Raw genomic sequence first — 21,223 nt, 5'->3', positions numbered from 1 at the left:
GTACTTCCTTAAAACGGCTGAGAAGCGTGACAATAAATGCAACCTTTGATATTATGCAAAATGTGGGCAAGCTCATCATGCCATTTATTAACACTAAAGAAAGACAATGACTAATGATTTTTTTTTTATATTTGTATGTACAACGTGTCTTATATGTCTCCATACGTAGGAAAAATAAACATTCCTTGAAATAAAACGTTTTTATTTATTTATATAATAATCTTCCATCATGAATGTCTGTATGCATTGAATGTATTATTTCTTCTATGTATATTTCTACTTGATTACATTTGATACCATTAAATTTTCTTTTTTTTTTACTTTTATGTGTTGAGTGGAAGGGCTACTTCTTTCAACCGTTTTTGCTTTTTAACGCAAGCGTCTTTACTTGTTCTTGAGCAGAAGCGAGAGTTTTGTCACCTCTGTTTATATGACACATTCATGTGCGGAAAATATTTAAGAACTTGAAATGCCTGAGAAAGATTTTCGAAATTTGTTTTTCGAGCTGGTGGTTCTTCTTCTGGTGCGTTCTAAAATTGACCTGTAGGGAGCAGTAGTGTACCGTTGCCGTATAAACTCTGCTGTAAACCAAGCAGAAGTAGAATATGAACGAGTGCCGTCCAAAAGCGACTTGAGTATTTATTGTAGAGCGAACCCGAAATACGCCTTTAATCCAAGTAGTTGTGGACATACATAAGCTGAAGGGCATCGCTTATCACGGTATGCAATTTCCGTGTCTTCTGTCAGATATTTATCCATCACAACTGGCTTGTTAAAACGTCCCTCTTTGTTTGGAGCGTGTTAGCATTTTAGCCTCAGAGGCTATCAATCAAAACATTTTCTCACTCTGTCATGATCCGCCGTTGTAATAGCTTATTTATTTACGTGCTTTAGTCGAGCTAGGACAGTAATTTGTAAACAGTTAACACGATCACTCAACACACGTTCCTACGCAGCTTCAGACCTCAGCCATGCTGCTTATTGCACTTCTGCATTCAAAACAAACTCGTAGAAATTCCATGTTGATCATTCCTCTCTGTCATCTCAGTTTCGTGTCGTGATGGCAGCATCGTTGCCACAGAAGACGGGCATGGCTGGGATGCCCACTCAGCAGCAGCAAGCGCCCTCTCACATGCCCCCCAGCGGCGCCATAGCCGCAGGTCAGCAGCCTATGCCGCCCCAGGGTGCCCTCAGAGAGATCTCCCCCGTGTTCCTGTGTCGAATAGGACAGGAAACCGTCCAGGACATCGTCACTCGCACCATGGAAATCTTCCAAATCACACGAGCCACGCAAGTAAGAAACAAACCGAGGAGGCTATTGAGAATGACTAAAAGTTGCTTCTAGTACTCCGTCCCTACCACACCATGAAAATTTGGACGTAGAATTTGTAGTGTAAAAAAAAAAAAAGTCGATCACACACATGAAACAAAACTAGTCGTTTCAAAAGGTAACTTTCTGGCTTTTTAAAATGACTAAAGTAAGACTTGTTTGGAGAATATTTCACAATGTGTTTGTGAAACTGGTGACGCACAACTCAAGGTAATCCTCACATCTTTGTTTCAGCTTCCCAATGGTGTGACTCAGAGCCAGGCGATGTACCAGGATCGCTTTGGGAAACTTCAGGAACACTTGAGACAGCTCGCCTTGCTCTTCCGCAAACTGCGCCTACTGTACGAACGCTGCGTGGAGATGACTGCTGATCTCCAAGAGGGACCGGCAGAGGTCAGAAAAACAACCTTATAATGCATGAAATTTGCACCAAAAAAAAAAAACTCGCAAAAAACCGCACACAGATTTTCGATTTGTAATCACAAGAAAGGAATTCAAAACCAAATATTTGAGTCACAAGAAAAACTCATATCCTCACAAATGAATATGTCTTTATGACGGTAATCTTACTCAATACAAGTACAGCCAAAGCAGCGTTATGCATTTTTAAATGAAAAAAAGTGTCATCTGATTTATTATACTTTACAGTATATTTGCAGTGGTATCTCTAGGCATATTGCACAGATGTCAAAATCCAATCCCTATCACAAATTATTGAGATGTCTATAAATGTCTATAAATATATATTATTTGCAGTCTTTTTATTGCAAGTTCCAACCCTAATGGTAGTTGTTGCACATTAAAAAGAGCCTTATTGCAAAAGGGAACTCTATAAGATAGAGTAACATCACGTTTGATTTCTGGCTCGTCTGCTGGAAAATTGCATCAATAATGATAATGCCCGTTCGTTTAAAACAAAGGCATGCAACATTTTGAAAAGGGTCACATCAAGACAACTTAAAGATAATTTATGTTCCAGTTAATTTGTTCTTAATTCAAAAATAAAAAGTAATGTTTCTGTCATGACATTCAAAATCATTCAACTTTCTGATCCCTGCAGAAACACTGTTAACATTTCACGTAACCTTTGAAGTGCGCCCCCAAAGAGTACTCGAAGCGACGATCTAATGTACTTATATAATGGGTTGTTTTTTTTTCAGCTTGTACCCTATGTTGGAGAAGAGCTGGTCAATGTCAGAGTAGAGCCTTGTAGTCCTTCAGTCCACCAGGAGCGAAAAGAAGTCCTTGAGGTAAATAAACTTATCTTCCATGAAAATTCCAGGACAGTTTGTAAATATAAATGTATTCATAATGTAAGTTTATTCTAAATGTACTGTGCTCTTGCCAGATTTTCTTGGTACCATTGAAGCTATGAATCGTAACTTCTTGTCACCCTTTGCAGAAAGTACGTCAGAAGAACCAGGAGATGAAGGTTCTTATGGATCAGATGAGGAACTTGCTGTGGGACGTCAATGCCATGTTGACTCTGAGGAAATGATCGATCCTGAGCTACACCTTATTTACACAATAAGACATTTAAGATACACTGTTGTACAGTGAACCATTGTAGGGGGTAGAAACAAAACCCTACTGCAAGGTAATTCAGCCCCCAACCAAAAACAAAAAACTCCATATAAAGTTTATCTTTGCCTCTTGTTGCCACTAGATAGCAGCAAAGCACCTTGTCTATAATTGGTGTCAAGCTCCCGTCCACAAGCACAGGAGTCCTTTGCGTTCTCCGGGTTCCTCTCCTCACAACACCTGATTCAAATGGTTACCTCGTCAGCAAGCTCTGCAGGAGTTTGGAGATCATCCTAATCATTTGAACCAGGTGTGTTTGGAAGGGGAGCATCGGAAACGTGCAGGATACCGACATTCGAGGATTGGACATCTATTATCTAAATATTGCATTTAAACTCGGGTGCTCAAGATGTATGGCAAAGTTTTTGTCGAAGTGAAATTCCTCAATCCACTTCAACATAAATGCTTGACACCCAGGTGCCACAACATGGCGACCAAGTAATACTTTGAAAGCTTTTTTCTGTAAGAGCTAAATTTGCCAAATCGCTAATATGCAGGGGTTCACTATATAGCCGTTTATACTTAAACACTCCTTTGTAAAAATGTTTTTTGTGAGGTAACAACTTTTCAGGCAGCTGTAAGATTTTTTTTTTTACCGCATAAGTTATAAACTCGTTTGTGGAAACCATGTATTCCATCGGGTCATGACGACAGTCTTTTTGCTTTGCTACCATCTGCTGTCTCAACACCTGACGCATCAATTCATAGCAGGCAGTCCTTCCAGAACGCACTGTGTGTAAGCAATATCGCGCTCATTATGCTCCTTCTGAAAAGCAAGTGGTGGTTAGAGGTTCCAAATAGCCCCTTGGCAGCTATGTACAGTACAGTGGTGGTCCGTCAGAGCCAGCAAGGCCTTCTCTGCTGGCCTAGTATAACCTGACATTATCATAACTATAATAATATATAATTATAATAACTATAATAAAAGGCAATTTCTTTTTAAATATATTTTTACTCAATATATATATTTTATATATAAAATTATTCCCCATATTGTTCTTTTCGTGTCATATTATATCCATATGGTATCATTCCTAAGTGCTGTAGTTTTAGTGTCGAGTTTTTAGCCAATTAGAATTCAACTAACGGGCGTCTCTAGGCAGGTTTCATGGCAGACTTCATCCGGGAGGCGCCGGGCATTTGCTTGAAGGCTTCTGCGCAGTGTGCATTGACATGTTGTGTGCGGCCCATATTTTTGGTAGACAGCTGCGATCGCCAATCGACCCATAAAAACGCCCTCAACGTGACGCAGGTGGATGCTCACTGCAGGAAGGGTTGCTATAATTGATCCACCATGTTTAAAGAAAAAAAAAAACATGTTGCTCAACCAGCTAACGTTAGCGTGCATCTAAGCAAGACTTTAAACCCCACAATTGCTGAAGAAGAGCAAAACGGAAATTGGACCTACGCGACTTTCAGCATCGGCGTCCATGTCGAAATGAAAGGATTTATAATTGGAAATGAAACGCGAAGACAAACTCTACCAGCAAGTCATGAAAGTCTTTCTGAGGGGAAAAAAAGAATGGATTTTGTACTGAAATAACTTCGGGACTGCCGTTTTGGGTGAGTTAATTTTTTTTGTCATTCATATTCAATTGTCATGTCCGGTTGGCTTTTGCTTTTTTTTGTCACGTTTCTGTATCACTCGCGTTCTGCGTTCTCGTTAATTTGATTTGGTCAGTTTTGTTCCAAGTTCGGTCCTGCCTCCTTTCCTTGTTAAAACTTTATTTTTTGAGCCACATATTTCTTAGTTTTCCTGCATTTTTGGCCGCCTTCCTTCCTCCTCCCAATTTAAATTGCCATTTGTAATTCAGCGTACAATCTCGTTAACGCTTGCCTGCTCTTGGTGGACTTCAGAAAACTTTGTGGACAAATAATTTGAATTTATTATATCTTATTCTAAGTTTTGGCACGTAAAATGATACGTTTTAATTGCTGATTCCACTCGCGTCTTTTTTATTGTATGTGATCTCGTTTATTTGATTTCGTCCACCTGTGTGGTAATATTTTGTTCATTTTAGTTCCCACTTCCGTCCTGCCTGATTTCCTTGTCAAAACTTTCGTTTTTTGAGCCACATATTTCTCATTTCTCCTGCATTTTTTGGGGCCCCCTTCCTTCCTCCTCCCAACTCACCATGCCGAGACGTGACACTTAAATTAAATTGCCATTTGTAATTTAGCGTACAATCTTGTTAAAGTTTGGTGGTCTTCTTAAAAATTTGTGGACAAATAATTTGAAATTATTATGACTTATTTGTTTTGGCACGTAGAATGTTACGTTTTGGTAGCTGATGCGGTTTTACTGATGTTTAAATGCTCTGAAAAATAGCCTGCGTAATCCAGTCATGCTTACGTATGCGTACGAGGGGTCCGATCACTGAAGGCCGAAGTGTGAAATGCACGGACCGCCACTGCTACAGTACATCTCAGGTGTTTTGTACTGCAAGTGTGTATGCGCATGCTTGTGTCAAATGTGTCTTCCACAATGCTCAACAAAGTTTGCCCTTCTTGTTGTTTTCCGGCTTGCATACCTGTGAATGTAATTTTGTCAACTGGGTCATATGTTTTGTATAAAAATTGGGTTTTTCTAATTAAAAATGTAAAAAAGGTTTGGCATCAAGTGACTTCCATTCTTTTTTTGATTAAAAGGGGCCGAACATTCAAGAAACACTATAGTCTGCGTTTACAAATAATCTTATTTGCTTTATTTTGCTGTCAAAATGTCCATTGGCTCTGGCGACTGTCCCGGCTCGGTAATACAGGGTCGAAAATAGCCCGAGAACATATTACTGGTACCACCTTTCTTGGATGGCGCTGGCATTAGCATATATGCACAGCGGAAACTTCATCTGTTGTTACAATGAAGACCAATCTCTCATAGACAGGATATCAGTTCTCCAGGAATGGCGGGATCAGAGTTTCCATTTCACTTTATAGTGTTCCACAGTCCACCAGGGTCTGTCTGACTGCCCATATGTCAGTTCAGGAGGTTCATATCATCAATTCCACATCTTTGTCTGTGTTGTCCAAAATGCCCGCCAAAGCGAACCTGCTCTCTGGTCACTCGCATCATGCCCTCTCTAGGTCTTTATACTTTTTGCGGAGGACTGACACTTGATCTTTGAAGAGCACTGGATCTAGGCGAAATTGAGAGTGGACCAGCGGCATGTAGCCAAACCAGCCGGCGAAGGTGTTGACACACTCCTGGCGCTGGTTGAAATGTTCCGGGTTGGCCCAGGGGACATTTTTTGTGGCCTGGATAATAAAATGGCACACATTATTTCAACCTTTCATACCGTTTGGGTCCAATTGAACCTATTTTGACATTGTCAGCATATACAGATTGTGCACCAAAAATAAATGATGGGGGATTTCTTACCTGTGGGCTCGGCAACTCCTTGTATTGCTTTCTTTGAGCCACTTTGATGGGCGGCAGGTGAGTGACGGCAGAAACCAGGAAATTCATCAGGATGTCCTCGCAGTTGGACGTATGATCCACAAGGGTTCTTAAAGACTGCGGCAGGTAGTGCGAGAACAGGTAGTGGTAGTACCTGTGTAGACGGCAACATTTCATCAGCTGTATTAATTGTACAAAATACAGTAAGCCTAAAAGACATTTGACTGTTTATTGTGATGCAAAACTCATCACCTGAATCGTGGTTTCTAAAACTTTTTGGAGTCAGAATATAACTGAATTACAAATGATATTCCTTTCAATACAAAACATTAAGTAGATGCAAATGAGCATGATTATCAATGCAAAACATTTGCATATGCTAAATTTACCGAAAGGAATTACTAGCTTAAAGGGAAACGCTAACGGCCAAACACATACAAGGAAACTTTGTATAACATGCTGAAGCTAAAAACTAACATCCGCTAGCATGTTGGACCAACACACGTCTAATTTGAGGCATATTAGCATAAACGACAACATTCCAACGAAGAAAACACAACTCACAAAGAAAAGGAACAACGCATGCGCACCGACAGCAACTGCTCCCCACCACAAAACGCACTATCAACACCGGCCAGAGGCGGCGCCAAAAAACAAAGACTAAGTCAAACATGGCACAAATCTGTAACTGTTAAAAGATAAACTAAATCACTTCCAAAACAGCCAAATTATTTCATGGACCCCACTTCGAGAACCATTGACCTACAATATGTACTGAATAAACGTATTTAATAACAACAGGAAATACCATATTTCAGGTACTAAATGACTCATATTACTTTTAAATGCCTCATATCAGCTATTGTGGTCAATTATACAGTAGTCTACCTCTCGGTAGCAGGGATGTTTATAAAGCAGCTATTTGGTACGAGTATTTTTCCCCTTTTTCCTTTTTTTTAAAGATATAGAGGTATGACTAATGCATAAAACTGAACTTACTGAAGGTAGAAAAATTGAGGACGGTTATATGCAAGAATGGAACACGGAGTTGAAATGGCGTTCAATTGTTGCCATGGCAATAACAGAAACATCATACGCTTGAAATATTCTTTGTTGTGTTTTCAAGGGCTACAAAGTGATTGGACTTGGGATAAAGTACTTGAAAGTACAAGTAAGTGTAGATACTTCCTGTACACCAAAGTCTGACGGAAATGAATTGTGCCAAGATTATTTCTCCCTCTGCTGTTTTGAAAATGAATATGTAATTCTGTAGTTTTGCCATAGTACCAACATTTGTCTCTGTCATAGTAGCTTGAGTGGAACATTTTCCACACAACTGTAAATGGGTCTTTAAGAAAATAATAATAATGTTGTTCTTTTATTGAAAACTGTCCTTAATTGCTGATTTATTTCAGAAGAAATTGTGCCTAAAATATTAACAGCACTTGAGATTAAAAAAAAAAAAAGCAAATTATTGGACTAAACACAACTGAACACTACTTAACAAATTATACAGAGTTTGATCATATTTTTTGTGACAAAGCTGAAGATGTGATAATTTTTAAATAAAAATGCTGGAAGAAATTTACAGAAATAGAGTCATAAACCTTGAAACTTTTGCTCATGTAAAGCAATCAAACTGATTGTAAACATTCATACATACATATAGGTACATAATAATATTAAAGGTAGTTTAGGAACATTTGTTATTTCATAAGTGTGTATCAAACTCGTAGCGCTTTGAAGCCAAGAAGTCGCTCTCATTTAAAATAAAAAATAAAACCTTTTTTTTGGCCACCTATTGGCAACAAGTGCTTGGTAGAGGACATCCTGGTCTTTCCAACGATACCTCATTTGCTCGTGTGTGATGCAATTACCTCGGCTGTCTTGTTGAGACAAAATGAACACAACGGTGGACACAAATAAACCAGCTGGGTCTCAGGAGGATATATTGACCTGCCCTACCTGTGATAGAACGCAGCCCCGGTCAGGACTATCGAATAGTCATTGGTCCATTTGGAGGTGTATCCCCAAGCGTGCTTTAAGGGATCCCAAAAGTGACTCCGAGGAGGGTACCCCACAATCCGATCCGGGAAGCTCCGCCACACCAGGAAGGCAAAGTTCACCTACGAGGACATGGACACGCACGATGAATCAGTGATGTGCCAAACGGCAACTTCTCACTAATTACCGACAAAAATGATTTCTTTGCTTCGAGTATCGGTGACTGGTGTCGGCATTCTTTACGAACAGCCGATACCTGTAAATAAGACATGGCACGCGGTCACGCACCTCACTCGTCAACAGGACCGTATCCTCATCCAGGCTCAGCACCGCATCGGTTTCTATGGCAACGTGAGGCAGGAACCGACTGGTTGTCTGCGAGAGCGATGCAACAGTAAATCTTACAGCACCGCGGGCTACTTTTTATTTGGCGCGTGCTTTGTGAGATTGGGAGAATGAGTCAGAGATGATCTTGTTACAACAAATGAGCTTTTGCCAGGACGGCCATAAAAACAAGAATGACTGACATGAATGGAAATGAATGCCACTTGGATTGATAGAGATGTCAGATAGAAGCATGGATATGAAGATAGATGACTGACGCCAAAATGGAGATAAACAGTCAAAGCGACTTTGAGTTTGTCTAACCGTCACTCAAACAGGAGCGTGCTGGAAACAACACTGACCTTCCTCTTGCCGTCTGTCACGGTGAGGGGGACTGGCATGGGAGGCCATTTGCTGCGACTGGGTGGCGCTTTATCGCTGTTCCAGAGGATGATGATCTGGCGCAGGGGAGGGCGGGGATGACAAAAAGTCAAAACGCATTGCTAACTCAGCAAACAGGAACAGTAAACATGCAAATGCGGTGTTATTAAAAAAGAGATACAATTAGAAGCCTAATTTACATTTTATAGTATATCATAAATATTTTTTAGGGTATAGGGGAGCCCCAGGAGGAGCAAAGACAAAAAACAAAAAAAGAATCCGTTTTTAACAGACAACTGGATGGTAACATTAGCAATGGCATTAGCGACTAACAAATATTGTCTTGACAATATTGCAAAAGAACGCAATTTTTATGCTTGCATTTTCTATGTTGCTCAATCTTAAGAGCAAGTGTTTCGATTTGATTTTGGAATGGCATAGGGTATTTTTGAGACATAGTACTGCATATAATGTATACAATACATTATATAGTATATAGTACAATATTTCTCCGAATACAAGTCAAGTTTTTTTTCTCTCATTTTCAACCCCCAAATCAGGGGGGTCAACTTATAACCGCATAACTCAAAACAGACCAATTTTTTTCCACATATCTGTGTCTGAATAACATGAATTCAAATGTGAAATAAGTACTATCATGTCATTTACAAGGCTTAAAGTGATAATATACAGTATATACTTCGAATTCGATAGTCACTTCCCCGAGCAGACTACATTTCATTATCGAGCAAATAATAAAGTAGGCAATAAAACAAAAAAACGATACATTTGTAAAGTCTACCTACTTGTGAGCAGTACTTGGACTTTGAGACCACCTGAAGCAACTTCATGATTGGCTGAGACTGGGATACCAACGGAGAGACCGCATGGATAATGGCGGTGAACTCCTGATTTGGACTGATGCCTTGAAAAAGACAAACATATTTTATTTGTACACTTTGTAACCACATGCTGTATTTACAACAGCCTACTTGTCACAGTGGAATTGAAATGTTCTAATCAGCAGCGCTACTATAAAAAAAAAAAAAATTAAAAGGTTTCCCACCCCTCATAGACAAAAATCATGATCAACAAAAATGAAGGAAGATTTCTCCAGTCTGTTAGTTCAGTTCTCAGAGGAGTACAAGCGAGATCCGCAACAAAAATGAAATGATGTGTTGTTTACCTAACCCCAGGTAGTAGAAAGGGAAATGTGCAAGGTGAGTGGAATATTCTGGCAGGACAAGTAGACCTCCTGGCAGGGAGTTCCACATGTATTTGTTTCTTGATATGTGAGAAAATACACGATCCTTAATGATCTGGGGAGGAAAAATGGGAAAACGTCATTTATTGTCGTTGTGGGATCAAGTTACAACAATCAGTGCAAAGCGTTTTTTGGTTTTTAAAAAATCAATCTGTGATCAAAAAGAAATAACTTAATTCTAAATAAATATATGTCCGCAAACAATAATCAACATAAAGTGTCAGACCTCTTCTCAAAAAGTAATAATAAAACTAGTATAATAATTGTAAACAACGTAAATAAGTGAATTATTATTATGTTGAAGTTCAAACCATGACGTAATGGTTTGAATCGGTCTTAATCAAGGATATGTTTTTTTGGGGAGTGAAAAATTGGGAATTTTTGGTGCAAAATTTGGCATGTTGAAAATAATTCCCGAATGAGCTGAATGATTTCAATTTCAACTGGAAACATTGTGAATTTTTGTTGAATGCATGATAGGGTATGATTTTTTTGTGTGTAAATTTTGTTCAATTTAAAGGATCGCCAAAATATCATAGTATTTTTATGAACACTGCTGAATTGTGGATTTTTCAAATATCTTTTTTACAAATATTTGGGAATTTTTGAAACACGTTGAAAGTGCTATGACGTACATTGGATAAATTATTTGGAAGAAAATTAATGTGTGAGGAAAACAAAAGGGACGAACATAGTTGTGAAGGCTTTTATGCCGACAACACTGCTTTTATTTATTTATTTGATCAAATTCACACATATTTCGTTCGTTTACGCAGCGGCGGCCCTCCGAGCTATTCCCTGCGGTGCATTTCTCATTTGCACCAACAGGGGGGGTCCATGAGGCGGCAACTGCGGCATCCCGCTATGCTGCCCTGTGCTTCACTGACCTCAGGCTGACTGCACAGCTGTCTCCCATGGGGAGAGGTCCCCCCCTCAGCTTGCTGTATGTATATAAGCAGCTTATCACCAACCTCCAGAACCTTTCCTTTATTATCTCAAGCATAAATCCCCAGCAGCAAACACACTAGGGGCAGCCAGACATCGCTTTTATAAACATGGAAGTGCAAAGGGAACACGCACCGCTCACTGTGTGGTCTTTCTGATTTTCAAAGAATTTCAAAGAGGAAAGAAATCTTCTTAGGAGTTGTCTGCGCTCAAACAAAAATAAGAAATGTCCCGTCCGGGATGGTGAAATACAAATTTAGGGAGGCGTGGATTCTGCTGTCGCTTCTACTGGGTGATTAAAAGTGAGAGTGAGGCGGAATGGGACATGTTCCGACTGAGATTTGCAACGTAATAATAAAGTACGTCATGTCTATACATTAAAGGGATCTTTGAGACTGAAGGCATTTCAGGTGCGTGCTTTGAAAATGCACCCCCACGCCTTAAAAGCGAGAAGAAAGGAAAACAGATAACGAAAGGTAGTAATTGGGCGCGCCGATCGGAATCCGACTATATAATCGTAACACGGTTTCGTTTGATTCAAATGGAAATGCCTCCCAGGAAAGCTCATCTGAAAGATGCAATCGCGGCACCGCACGGGCAGTAAATAGCGAAGAGGTTTTGCCTCCATGATTGCAAATGAAAATTTGTGTTTTCACAGCAGTTGGCCGTTTCTTTTTATGGAGAAGTTTTCCTTGACTGAATGCTATGTTGGAAAGGAGATGGACGACTTACGAGTTGAAAGACTTTCATGATTCGGCGGCGTACAAAGCAGCCACAAGAAGTTCCAATTGGAAACCGTTAGTGTTCGTAAAGCTTAAGGGTCAAAGTTCATGGCATATTTTAATGTTTACTTGAGCTAATTTTAAATGGTGTTTGGAATGGGTGATCACTCAACAGTTGTGGTATAGTTCGATGTAAAAGTGAATTGATTATTGAGAATCAGAACCTCAGTCCCTCAACAGTAAACATTTCCTGTTTTATTGAGTCCTCTATGACAGGTGTGCTCAAACGTTTTTGGGTGGGGGACCCCATTTTGGATAGCAATTTTTCCAAGACCCCCATTGCAAATGTTTGCGGGGAAAAAAACAAAACCATTGAAGCCAAACATTTTTTTTTACCAACATATCCATTTTGACAAGTCATTTTGTTGCTTGTATGTTACAAACTGGATCAATTTCACCCAAACGGGTTGCAGTCAAATATTTAGTGACGAAATAGTGAAGCTCTTTGATGATGAGGTGGATTATGTGGGTATATTTGACAAATTTCCAAATGATTAAATTTTTAAATATATCTTAAACTGGTTGAATTGATTGCTTCAATGAAGTCATGAATATATTCAGGATTTAATATAAAATAAAATGGAAAAACATTTTTCATTACTAACTCAAATTATTTCACAGACCCCCTGCAGTCATACCTCAGACCCCCCGGGGGTCCGTGGACCCCACTTTGAGAACCACTGCCCTATGGAAGGCGACTGATTATCATTGGGTTAAATCAAATGAAGGTATTGACAAATATTTTCATTTACTTCAAAAACACTTTATGAAACTACTAGTTTCAGGTAATGAAAACAAATTAATTGTTGCTTTCCGCACTGTCAAGTGTTTCGTTAGAATAAATGGGTGGAAATTTAAACCAAAAAAGGCTTCGAGTTAGGGTAAAAAAAAAAATAAAACAAAAAGAGATAAATGACTTGATTAATAGAATCATCTTAATTTGCTAACAGTGCTAATTTCATCAAATGTCACCTTTTCAATTAATTCAGCATTTATGAGTCGCTGCCATGATTCATCACAACACAGCAGCACGTATTTTTCTCTCTCAATGGTTACATTATAAATGACGGTATATTAAACACACGCAAAAGAAGAAATACACTTAGAGGGCTGTAGAGGAAATTATTCTACAATCATGTCGCACATTATTACCAATGGCTTTTGAGAGTCAAGGGAAACGTTTACCTCCAGTGTGGTGAGGACTATCTTGTCCACAGACGAGAAGTAGGCTTCCCACAGCATCTGCGTTCTCTGTCTGAGAGCCAAAACCCGCTCATTTCCCACAGCTCTCACTGTGGATGGTACCTAAAGAGAAAAGATTTCACGAATGGAAAATCACTTCAAGTTGCCGGGGTTGTATCGGGACTTTTTGGCCTGTGGGACTCCAGCCGCAGCGGGCAGCTACCAACTGGCCAAACGGAGTTCCAAGGGTTACCGAGGCAAAAACTCGGCTTTTGGAGGAGTTTGGTGGCCAGTCGATCTACATTCCTATCCTCACCTATGGTAGTGACACCAAGAACAAGATCGCAGATACAAGGTGCTGAGATTGTCTCTCGGCTGGCCTGGTAACGCTTGGGGATGGATCCCTCCTAGAGGAGCTGGATGAAGTAGCTGGGGAGAGGGCGGGGCTTCTTTACTGAAGCTGCCGCGACCTGACCCCAGGTGCGCAGGAAGAAAATGGATGGATGGATGGATCACACATGATAATCGATGTGAGATTCAGTATTAGCGCTTTTTATCCCAATGTCTTCTACACTCATTCCCTGCCATGGACGACTATAGACGTACATTTTATCTAGATAACAGTACTGGTTTAACTTCAGAAGTTCTACTGCATTTTCATTCAAACCCAAAGACATATTTATACATTTTAAATACATGTTTTCAATAATTTTCTTCAAACGTTTGGCTAAAGGAGTGTCTAAAAATGGCATATGAATTAAGTAAATATTGAATAAAGTACTAGGTCAGTTACTTTATGCACATATGTAATAAAGTAATTACCGTATTTTCCGCACTATAAGGTGCATCGGATTATAAGGCGCACCCTCAATTAATGATATATTTTAAAACTTTTTTCCATATATGAGGTGCACCTGATTATAAGGCGCACCATCACCTTTAAAAAAAAAAAAAAATGGTGGGCCTTATAGTGCGGAAAATACGGTAATTAAACACTGGAAGTACTAAAGTAATTGATGACTTTAGGTAATTAGACACTAAAATAATTGACATGATCCGAATCAATGCAAGTTATTTGACTTTATTAAACTATCGCGGTATAAAAATGGTTCTTTTCTACATCTGTATTTTTTGTGTGGGCTTTTCTTCCTCGTTTCCCTTTTCTGCCATTCACGTGGCTTCTTTCTTTCCAATTTCGTTTGAAAGGTATCATTTTTATAGATTCGCCTTCTCTCAATCAGCCTTTTGTGCGGGAGCGTCACACTCATTCGCTTTGGATCACAGCGCTCAGTGTCAATATTGTTGTGTTATTAAGATGGTGTGCAATGCCACTGATGAGGTCAGACTCTTCATGTTGTGTATTCGCGACCCAATTAGGCATGTCTCCTCTCATCAGACCTCTTTGGTCTTGTTTGGATTCATGCGCGCAGCTCCATTTCATGTCCACAAGTTGGAAATGGTCCAAGCCACAAGAGAAAATTCCTCTTGTTGAAAGGGCGCTGGCTTTGTTTGTTCATTCTGTTTATGGGTGTCACAAGAGAAAATGGACCGTGCAAGTCCATGATTTGAAACAGAGCTGGATTAAGATATATAGGAGCCACACGATGAGAAGTGCGGCTTCAGTAAACAAGATGTTTCACTTAATGATAAGAACTATAGGGAACACAAACCTCATATTTAATAAGAAATAAATCGCCATGTGCCTGATATAATTGACTGTATATGCATATATTTCACTGTGGAAACTTTAAAATATAATGGTATGGGTGCTAATATTGTTAAGTACAGTAGACCCCCATGTTACAGCGTCCCGGGCTTACGTTTTTTTTTCATGTTGCGACGTGGTATACTGAGTTTTTTCGTACCCTCTTTATGGAATTTTCCCGGCTTTGCGACAAAAACAACTGTCATGACCCTATGGGGTTGGCTGTATTTGTGTTGTTTTGTCTCCATCTGCAGGCGTTTTTACGTAATTGCACGTATTTTCTGTTGCCGTCACATGACGGAGATGCTGGTCTGCCATTACTGGGCCTGACTCCTTTCAAAATGGCGAAATGGTTACGATTTGCTCGATCGCGAGTGGTTACAAAACCGTATTTATTGTGCATTTTACTGCTTAATTCAAACTTGAAAGGGTTAGCCATGGGTCTCAAGATTGCTAGTGATGTTAAAGAGAGAAGTAAGAAGATGATTTTTATAGAAACGATGCTGAAGATAATCAAGAAATACTAAGGAGGCTAGCCTAGGCTAGCCTAATTAGGGAATATGGGCATAACAAGCACCACTCAAAGGTAAATAAATCCTTTCTGAATTTTTCTGATTGTATACATGTATATTATATATACGCGTAGCACTTACTATCCTATTTTGGTACCAATTTTGAATATTTATGTACAACTTAGATGTTTTTATCCGGGGTTCTGAACGCATTAGCTATTTAACATAGGTTTGGATTGCCCGCCATTCTGTGAATTCGTCTTACGAGCCCAACCGTGGAACGAATAAATCTCGTAACAAGGTGGCCCGCTGTATATGAAAATGTGTTTGTAATGTGAACAATCCTGATTGCGCAACTTATTTTTTTTTCTTATAACCATTACCTGTAACAGTAGTCTCTCATCCCCTTCAATGACAGCCTGGTTCCATTGTATGACATCAGAAAACGGCAGTTCCCACCCGTTGCTCAGCAACACAGGTATACATGCCGCCTGGACACATGTGATAATGGGGAAAAATGGACAAATTGAGGATGTACATAATCCACAACAACACACGACAGTCCAGTTTGATTGCATACAATCGCAAATTCTAAAATGGTAAAAAAATAGACTTCCTTCTGCAACCCTGCATTACAGATCACCTTTTTAAAAACAAAACAAAAACAAAAAACAGGGCAATTCAAATAGATCTACTTTCACTTGTTTATATCTGAAAAAAAAATACAGACTTCCAATCTTGAGGTGACTTAATGCCACAAAGCTGTCTCTTATTAAATGTTTAGGTGGATCAAAAATGTTTATTTCACAAATTTGTATGATTTGTGTGCCAATTTTACAGTAAACGTCAGCACTCTTGTTGAAAATTCAATGTTAGTAGTGATTTATTGTTTTTTCTGAACAACAGCAATGAAATGCATTAAGCTAGCAGACTTTTATTGGACTAAGTACATTTGATGTATTGATTGATTTTATATAATATATAAACAAATTCCATCAAAACTAAACCCGAAGAAAATATAATACATAATATTAACACATGACTGTCGCCAATGTCGCCAGCCTTAATTGCTTCTGGCATTCAAAAATGTTAAAAGAATGTATTTTTTCAGTTAGCATTAGCTAATATAGCATTTTTGTTACTTAGTCCACAACATTATCAAAGTTATGGGTACAGAAACGAATAAAATTCAAGCTAATGTTAGCTGAACTCGAACAAAAACATGCAGCGTCTACAGTGATTTTTCTTCCTCTCAGTACGAACACCGTGTTGTAAGTTATTAAAGGACGGGGATTAATTAAAGTTAAAATTGTTTTCTCTTTTTTTTATCCTTTGTCTCAAGTTTTTAAAGGGGTACTAAAAATAACGTTAACCAAATGGCAATTTCGGGGGGGGGGGGGAAATCTAATACATGCTGCTGTTGTTTTTTGTTTGTCCTCTTGTATAAATTTTGTGCAAAATTAAAAGTACCCTTCAATACCCTCATGGAAAATTCAAAGTCACTTCTGTACTTAACAAAACCATTTGGCAAGAAAATGCGAAACTGAATATTTCTGGACATCCGGATGTTTCTGACCGACAGCAATGACATGTTAGCATTAAGCTAGCAAACTTTCATCTGACAAAGTTACGCCAGTTTCACAGCGAACTAAATAAATCCAAAGTCACCTCTGCATTTTAATATGGTGAACAACATATTAGTCACTTGAGAAGTAATCAGCTACTTATTGACCCATGACATGAACAAACTGTGCATGTTTACACGCAGCTGACAGTGCACGACCCCGTCAGGGACATCGCAGTGAGTAATAACTCGAATTTCCTCTCTCCCGCAAAGCCCTGCGGGTTTTGTTGAGGGACTTACACGCAAAAGCAAATGCGGCTGACCACGTCGACAGCGCTGCTGACTTTTAAGTGAACTAATGAGCAATAGCCACTCAGGGGATGTAAACCAGGAGGGAGCTGGTGCAGAATAAGAAGGAAGCGCTCGATACACGAAGGACTTGCGACTTTTGATGTTGCCTCACCCGCCTGACTCACTGACAGCTTTTTTGATGTTGCTCTCCTCTTTTCCACCTTCCCTGCTCTAGAAGACCCCCCTTCCCACCGGGCGCATGTTTGTCGATCATTTTCAATCTCTTTCCTTTTAATTCCTGCCCAATTCTCCTCATCAGTGGTCCGCGGACTTTATAGGTCACATTTTTTTTTCATCGCTTCGTTAAAGAACCGGAAAGTAACGAGGGGAGCCAAAAAGAGTGGCGATCGAGCACGCTCTCTTCTCCCCTGGGGTCTCCCGCATGTGCATTTCATCCCGAGAATAGACCGGCTGAAGGACAGCCTAACAAATGGGAATACTTGTGTATATGCGTGAGTGTGTGTCAGAGGCAGCCCCAGGTTACAAGGTTGCAGCGATAATCCAAATTCAATTCGGCTATCCAAATGGAATGGCTGCCAGAGGCTTGTGTGAGTCCTCTGACCCAAGGGTGAAGTGCCCCAACACCCATACTCCAGCCAAACAGGAGGGTGTGTTAAATGACTGTTGTGTAGCTGTTTTTAGAAAGGAGAACACGTACCAAACTCTTTGCGCGACTTGGATTGTCCGCGTGTATTTTGGAAAGCTGGCGTTACACGTCTAACCGCATTAGTAATTGCCGGTTTTTCGCGGGCTCGGCTGGTACGGAAACCAAGAAGAAAAAACATGAAAAAAAAATCTTGAAGAGTGGTGTGAACGGAGGAGGGAAAACAGGGAGGACAGAGAGGCGAGACAGAAGGAGCGGCGCTTGCTGCCAAGCCTTGTGGGTTGTGTGCAGATTTGTCCATTCAGCCTCCAATCTCACACACACACACACACACACACTCACAGTGGGGCCGAGTGAGCGCAGCGGCAACAGCCAGGGGAGTTCAGCAATGAGCAAATCTAAAAACAGCCACTACTGTTTCCTGTTCAGGCGCGAGAACGTCGACTTGGGTGGCAAGAGAGAAAAGCAGCATACGCATTTAAACTCACTCAGTTCACTCTATGAGCTTTCAGTGCACATTTTCCCCGATGGACACCAGCATATGACGACAGTGTTTGTTAACGGCGTGTGTGCGTCAGCGCTTGTTTATGGGCTCGTTTCAATTTAAAAGGCAAGGCCTTGCAAATTAAACCTGATGGCCACGTTTCCATTCAACACACTGCAATGCTTTGGACGGACCATTTGCAGATGTGGACGCTAAAGGTGTCCACGGACACAATATACATGCTCTAGGCTCGCTCTGCAGCGTGTTTGCTGTAAATTATTGGAATATAGCATTGCTTTTATGTTCATAATTTTGCTCTTTACTGGTGTTTTGCACTTTTCGGGATTTAGACATTTAGACCTCAAAATGGGTTTTTTCTGAGGGCATGTCAAAGCTTTTCTAGGGGTAAGTCTCATGTAATGCAGTTTTGAGACACAAACAATTTCTTGTCAAATTAAGAGCAAATTAATTGGAACAGGAGGCACCTTGATTGTTGCTTTATTGTGATTCTTTTTTTAAATGTATATTTTTATTCAGGCGTTGTATTGATGAGTGCAGCACTTTGTTTAAAGTCCAAAAAATGTTTCGCGCTAGTTCGGAAGAATTTGCCAAACAAAGATCACGTCAATGATAAAAAGGGTGAAAAACACTGCTTCGACTATTTAGTCACAGGAGGAAATTTTCCTCATCAATGTGCAGATTCAATTATGCAGGACTATCATATAAAATTCTTTGGCGTGAGTACTGCCAAGACTGTAGGGGAAATGTTATAAACGATACTTAGGGCATCATTTTTTTTTTTCTAGGTCCATATTATTACAACTACATACCAAACTACTGAAACATGGAGGATGATGAAAATAAAAAACAAAAACATGGGTTTTCGCCCAATAAAAAGTACAAAAAAACAGCGATATTAATATTGCAGCAATATTACAGCAATACATGTTATTTATTTAATTAATTATCATAGTTACAATTAAAATTATTCCTAACAATCAGTCACAAGACATGAGTTGCATTTTCATCTGTTCACAGATGCACAAGAATTGTGACCATGTTGTTGTGATCGGTAGGGTTGTCTATCTGTTTGATCCTTCATTTTATCACATAATTACTTACAGCATGTTGTCTTTTGAATATTTAATTTTTATTCAATTAACAGAGACAAGTGGTCATGCCATGTAAGCTCCCATGCCCAACTGTCATACAAGTTCCTTTCAGAGTCTAATTTTCTAAGTCTAGTTTCTGAGTCTAGTTTTCTGAGTCCAGATTTCCAGATGTTTTCCCATGCCCACCGTGGTTACCATATATTCGATTTTTATGTGAAAATACTTTTACAGTTCTCTGCCATGACTGCTTCTGGGTCCAAATTCTGCTCCTCACGGGACACGTTTGGTTCTGACGCCCAATATGTGCAACTCGCAGTCTTTGCTTACAGTGTACAGCTCACTGCCGTTAGTGACGACATGAACACATATCAACATCTGGTTTGCGGGACGATTGAAGATGTTTGTGTTCATTGTGAACTTCTTGTGACCACAGGTATTTGGACGGTTGAGAAAAAGTGACTGAGTTCAACTGAGGCGAACTCGGGTATGCTAGCAAATACTTCAAAGCACATGCAAAAATTTGCAAAGTCTAAGGTTTGCAAAGACAGATAAAATCATTTTATATTTAAACTTCAACTGTCTTCGAAGTGGTATTCCTTGAAGGTTTCACACATTTTGGTTGCAATGAGCAATATAAAGTTTGAAATAATGGAATTGGAAGTGGAAGAGACAAAAAAAACATGCAATGAAATTAATCACTACAAAAACAACAACAGCATACAAGCAGTGTAAAACAGTGCCCCCTGGCTTTCAAACATGGTATTTAAAGATATCACAATAGTTTTGAATTTGAATGATTTAATTGCACATGCTGTAACTTCTCCTTGCATCTATTTTAAACAGTCAAACTATAACAGGCTATTTTGCCCGCTGTTTGCAATATTTTTCACCTGCAAGGACTCGAGGAAGCGAAAGGAGCCCAGGCGTCGTCCTCTAGGCACCAGACAAAACGTAGAGTTGTGGAGCAGCTCCTGGTAGTCAAATCTATAAAAGGACATTGCGCAATCATTAATGGAAAGCAACAGCAACAACCTTAAAAAATGCTATTCCGCAACAGCTCTGCTTTTGATGCATAACATTTAACAACATTCACACGTCAAATAAACCGGGGCAACTTATTCGAAATGATTCAGTTTACAGTATGCACAGCAATAAATCAGCCGAGTTTTCTTTTTTCATCCACAGACATGTCGGCACCAGTACATCCAATATGCAGTATGTTGTAAAAAGAATCTCATAAGCAACTACAGTCTATTGATTTGTTGCTGTAAGGAAAAAAAAAATAAAAAAATGCCCGCAGTGCCTCAGCAATACATTACCTGGGGGTGTTCCATCAGCCCCCTGCTCATATTTCATAGAGGCGCCATGTAAAAGAGCCTAAATGCAAAACCTCTGCATCAATCATTCCTTCAACTGCTACCAGCGACAGGTGCTTGCGTACGCGCATCCAAGGTTGCACACACATACACACACACTCACTATTGTGTATTTTTCTACGGCGTGAAATTGCATTCAACTGTGCACTCGTATCTTGCAAGAATAAAAGGAATTTGTAGATCAAGTGCCGAGAGATGTTCTGTGTGTCAGCGCGCGCTTGAGGAAAAGGAAGCATAGACAATCGTACAGTCGCCTATTACTTATTACAGTAAGAGAATTAATGAATGCATATTCCCTGTTTATGTATGACAAATGCGGTTAGGG

The 21,223-nt window shown here is 39.7% G+C and overlaps 2 protein-coding genes across 2 annotated transcripts in view; one reads left to right on the top strand and one right to left on the bottom strand.

Moving 5' to 3' along the window:
• Positions 1-603: 603 nt before the first annotated feature.
• LOC148406381 (mediator of RNA polymerase II transcription subunit 30) lies at positions 604-5,520 on the top strand. Its single transcript, XM_088404445.1, has 5 exons — positions 604-720; positions 1,049-1,294; positions 1,565-1,723; positions 2,491-2,580; positions 2,733-5,520. Exons 2-5 carry the CDS (start codon positions 1,061-1,063, stop codon positions 2,826-2,828), a joined length of 579 nt encoding a protein of 192 aa, XP_088260571.1. The 5' UTR covers positions 604-720; positions 1,049-1,060; the 3' UTR covers positions 2,829-5,520.
• A 73-nt stretch (positions 5,521-5,593) lies between these two features.
• ext1c (exostoses (multiple) 1c) overlaps positions 5,594-21,223 on the bottom strand; it is a 68,430-nt gene continuing 52,800 nt past the window's right edge. Inside the window, exons 3-12 of the mRNA XM_088404440.1 lie at positions 20,413-20,506; positions 15,791-15,898; positions 13,194-13,313; positions 10,204-10,336; positions 9,824-9,942; positions 8,999-9,094; positions 8,601-8,687; positions 8,274-8,434; positions 6,291-6,462; positions 5,594-6,166 (exon numbers count right to left, since the gene is read on the bottom strand). Coding sequence (XP_088260566.1) covers positions 5,981-6,166; positions 6,291-6,462; positions 8,274-8,434; positions 8,601-8,687; positions 8,999-9,094; positions 9,824-9,942; positions 10,204-10,336; positions 13,194-13,313; positions 15,791-15,898; positions 20,413-20,506 — 1,276 coding nt within the window. The 3' untranslated portion in view covers positions 5,594-5,980. The remainder of the gene's footprint in view (positions 6,167-6,290; positions 6,463-8,273; positions 8,435-8,600; positions 8,688-8,998; positions 9,095-9,823; positions 9,943-10,203; positions 10,337-13,193; positions 13,314-15,790; positions 15,899-20,412; positions 20,507-21,223) is intronic.

This window comes from Hippichthys cyanospilos, chromosome 21, assembly GCF_059441005.1.
Source record: "Hippichthys cyanospilos isolate Australia breed blue-spotted pipefish chromosome 21, RoL_Hcya_1.0, whole genome shotgun sequence".
NCBI lineage: Eukaryota > Metazoa > Chordata > Actinopteri > Syngnathiformes > Syngnathidae > Hippichthys > Hippichthys cyanospilos.
This window is presented reverse-complemented; position numbering and strand designations above follow the sequence as displayed.

Coding starts and splice junctions, on each gene's coding strand:
- LOC148406381 (XM_088404445.1), top strand. CDS start 1,061: ATGGCAGCATCGTTGCCACAGAAGACGGGCATGGCTGGGATGCCCACT. Junction 1,724..2,490: donor TCCAAGAGGGACCGGCAGAG/GTCAGAAAAACA, acceptor TTTTTTTTTCAG/CTTGTACCCTATGTTGGAGA. Junction 2,581..2,732: donor AGCGAAAAGAAGTCCTTGAG/GTAAATAAACTT, acceptor CACCCTTTGCAG/AAAGTACGTCAGAAGAACCA.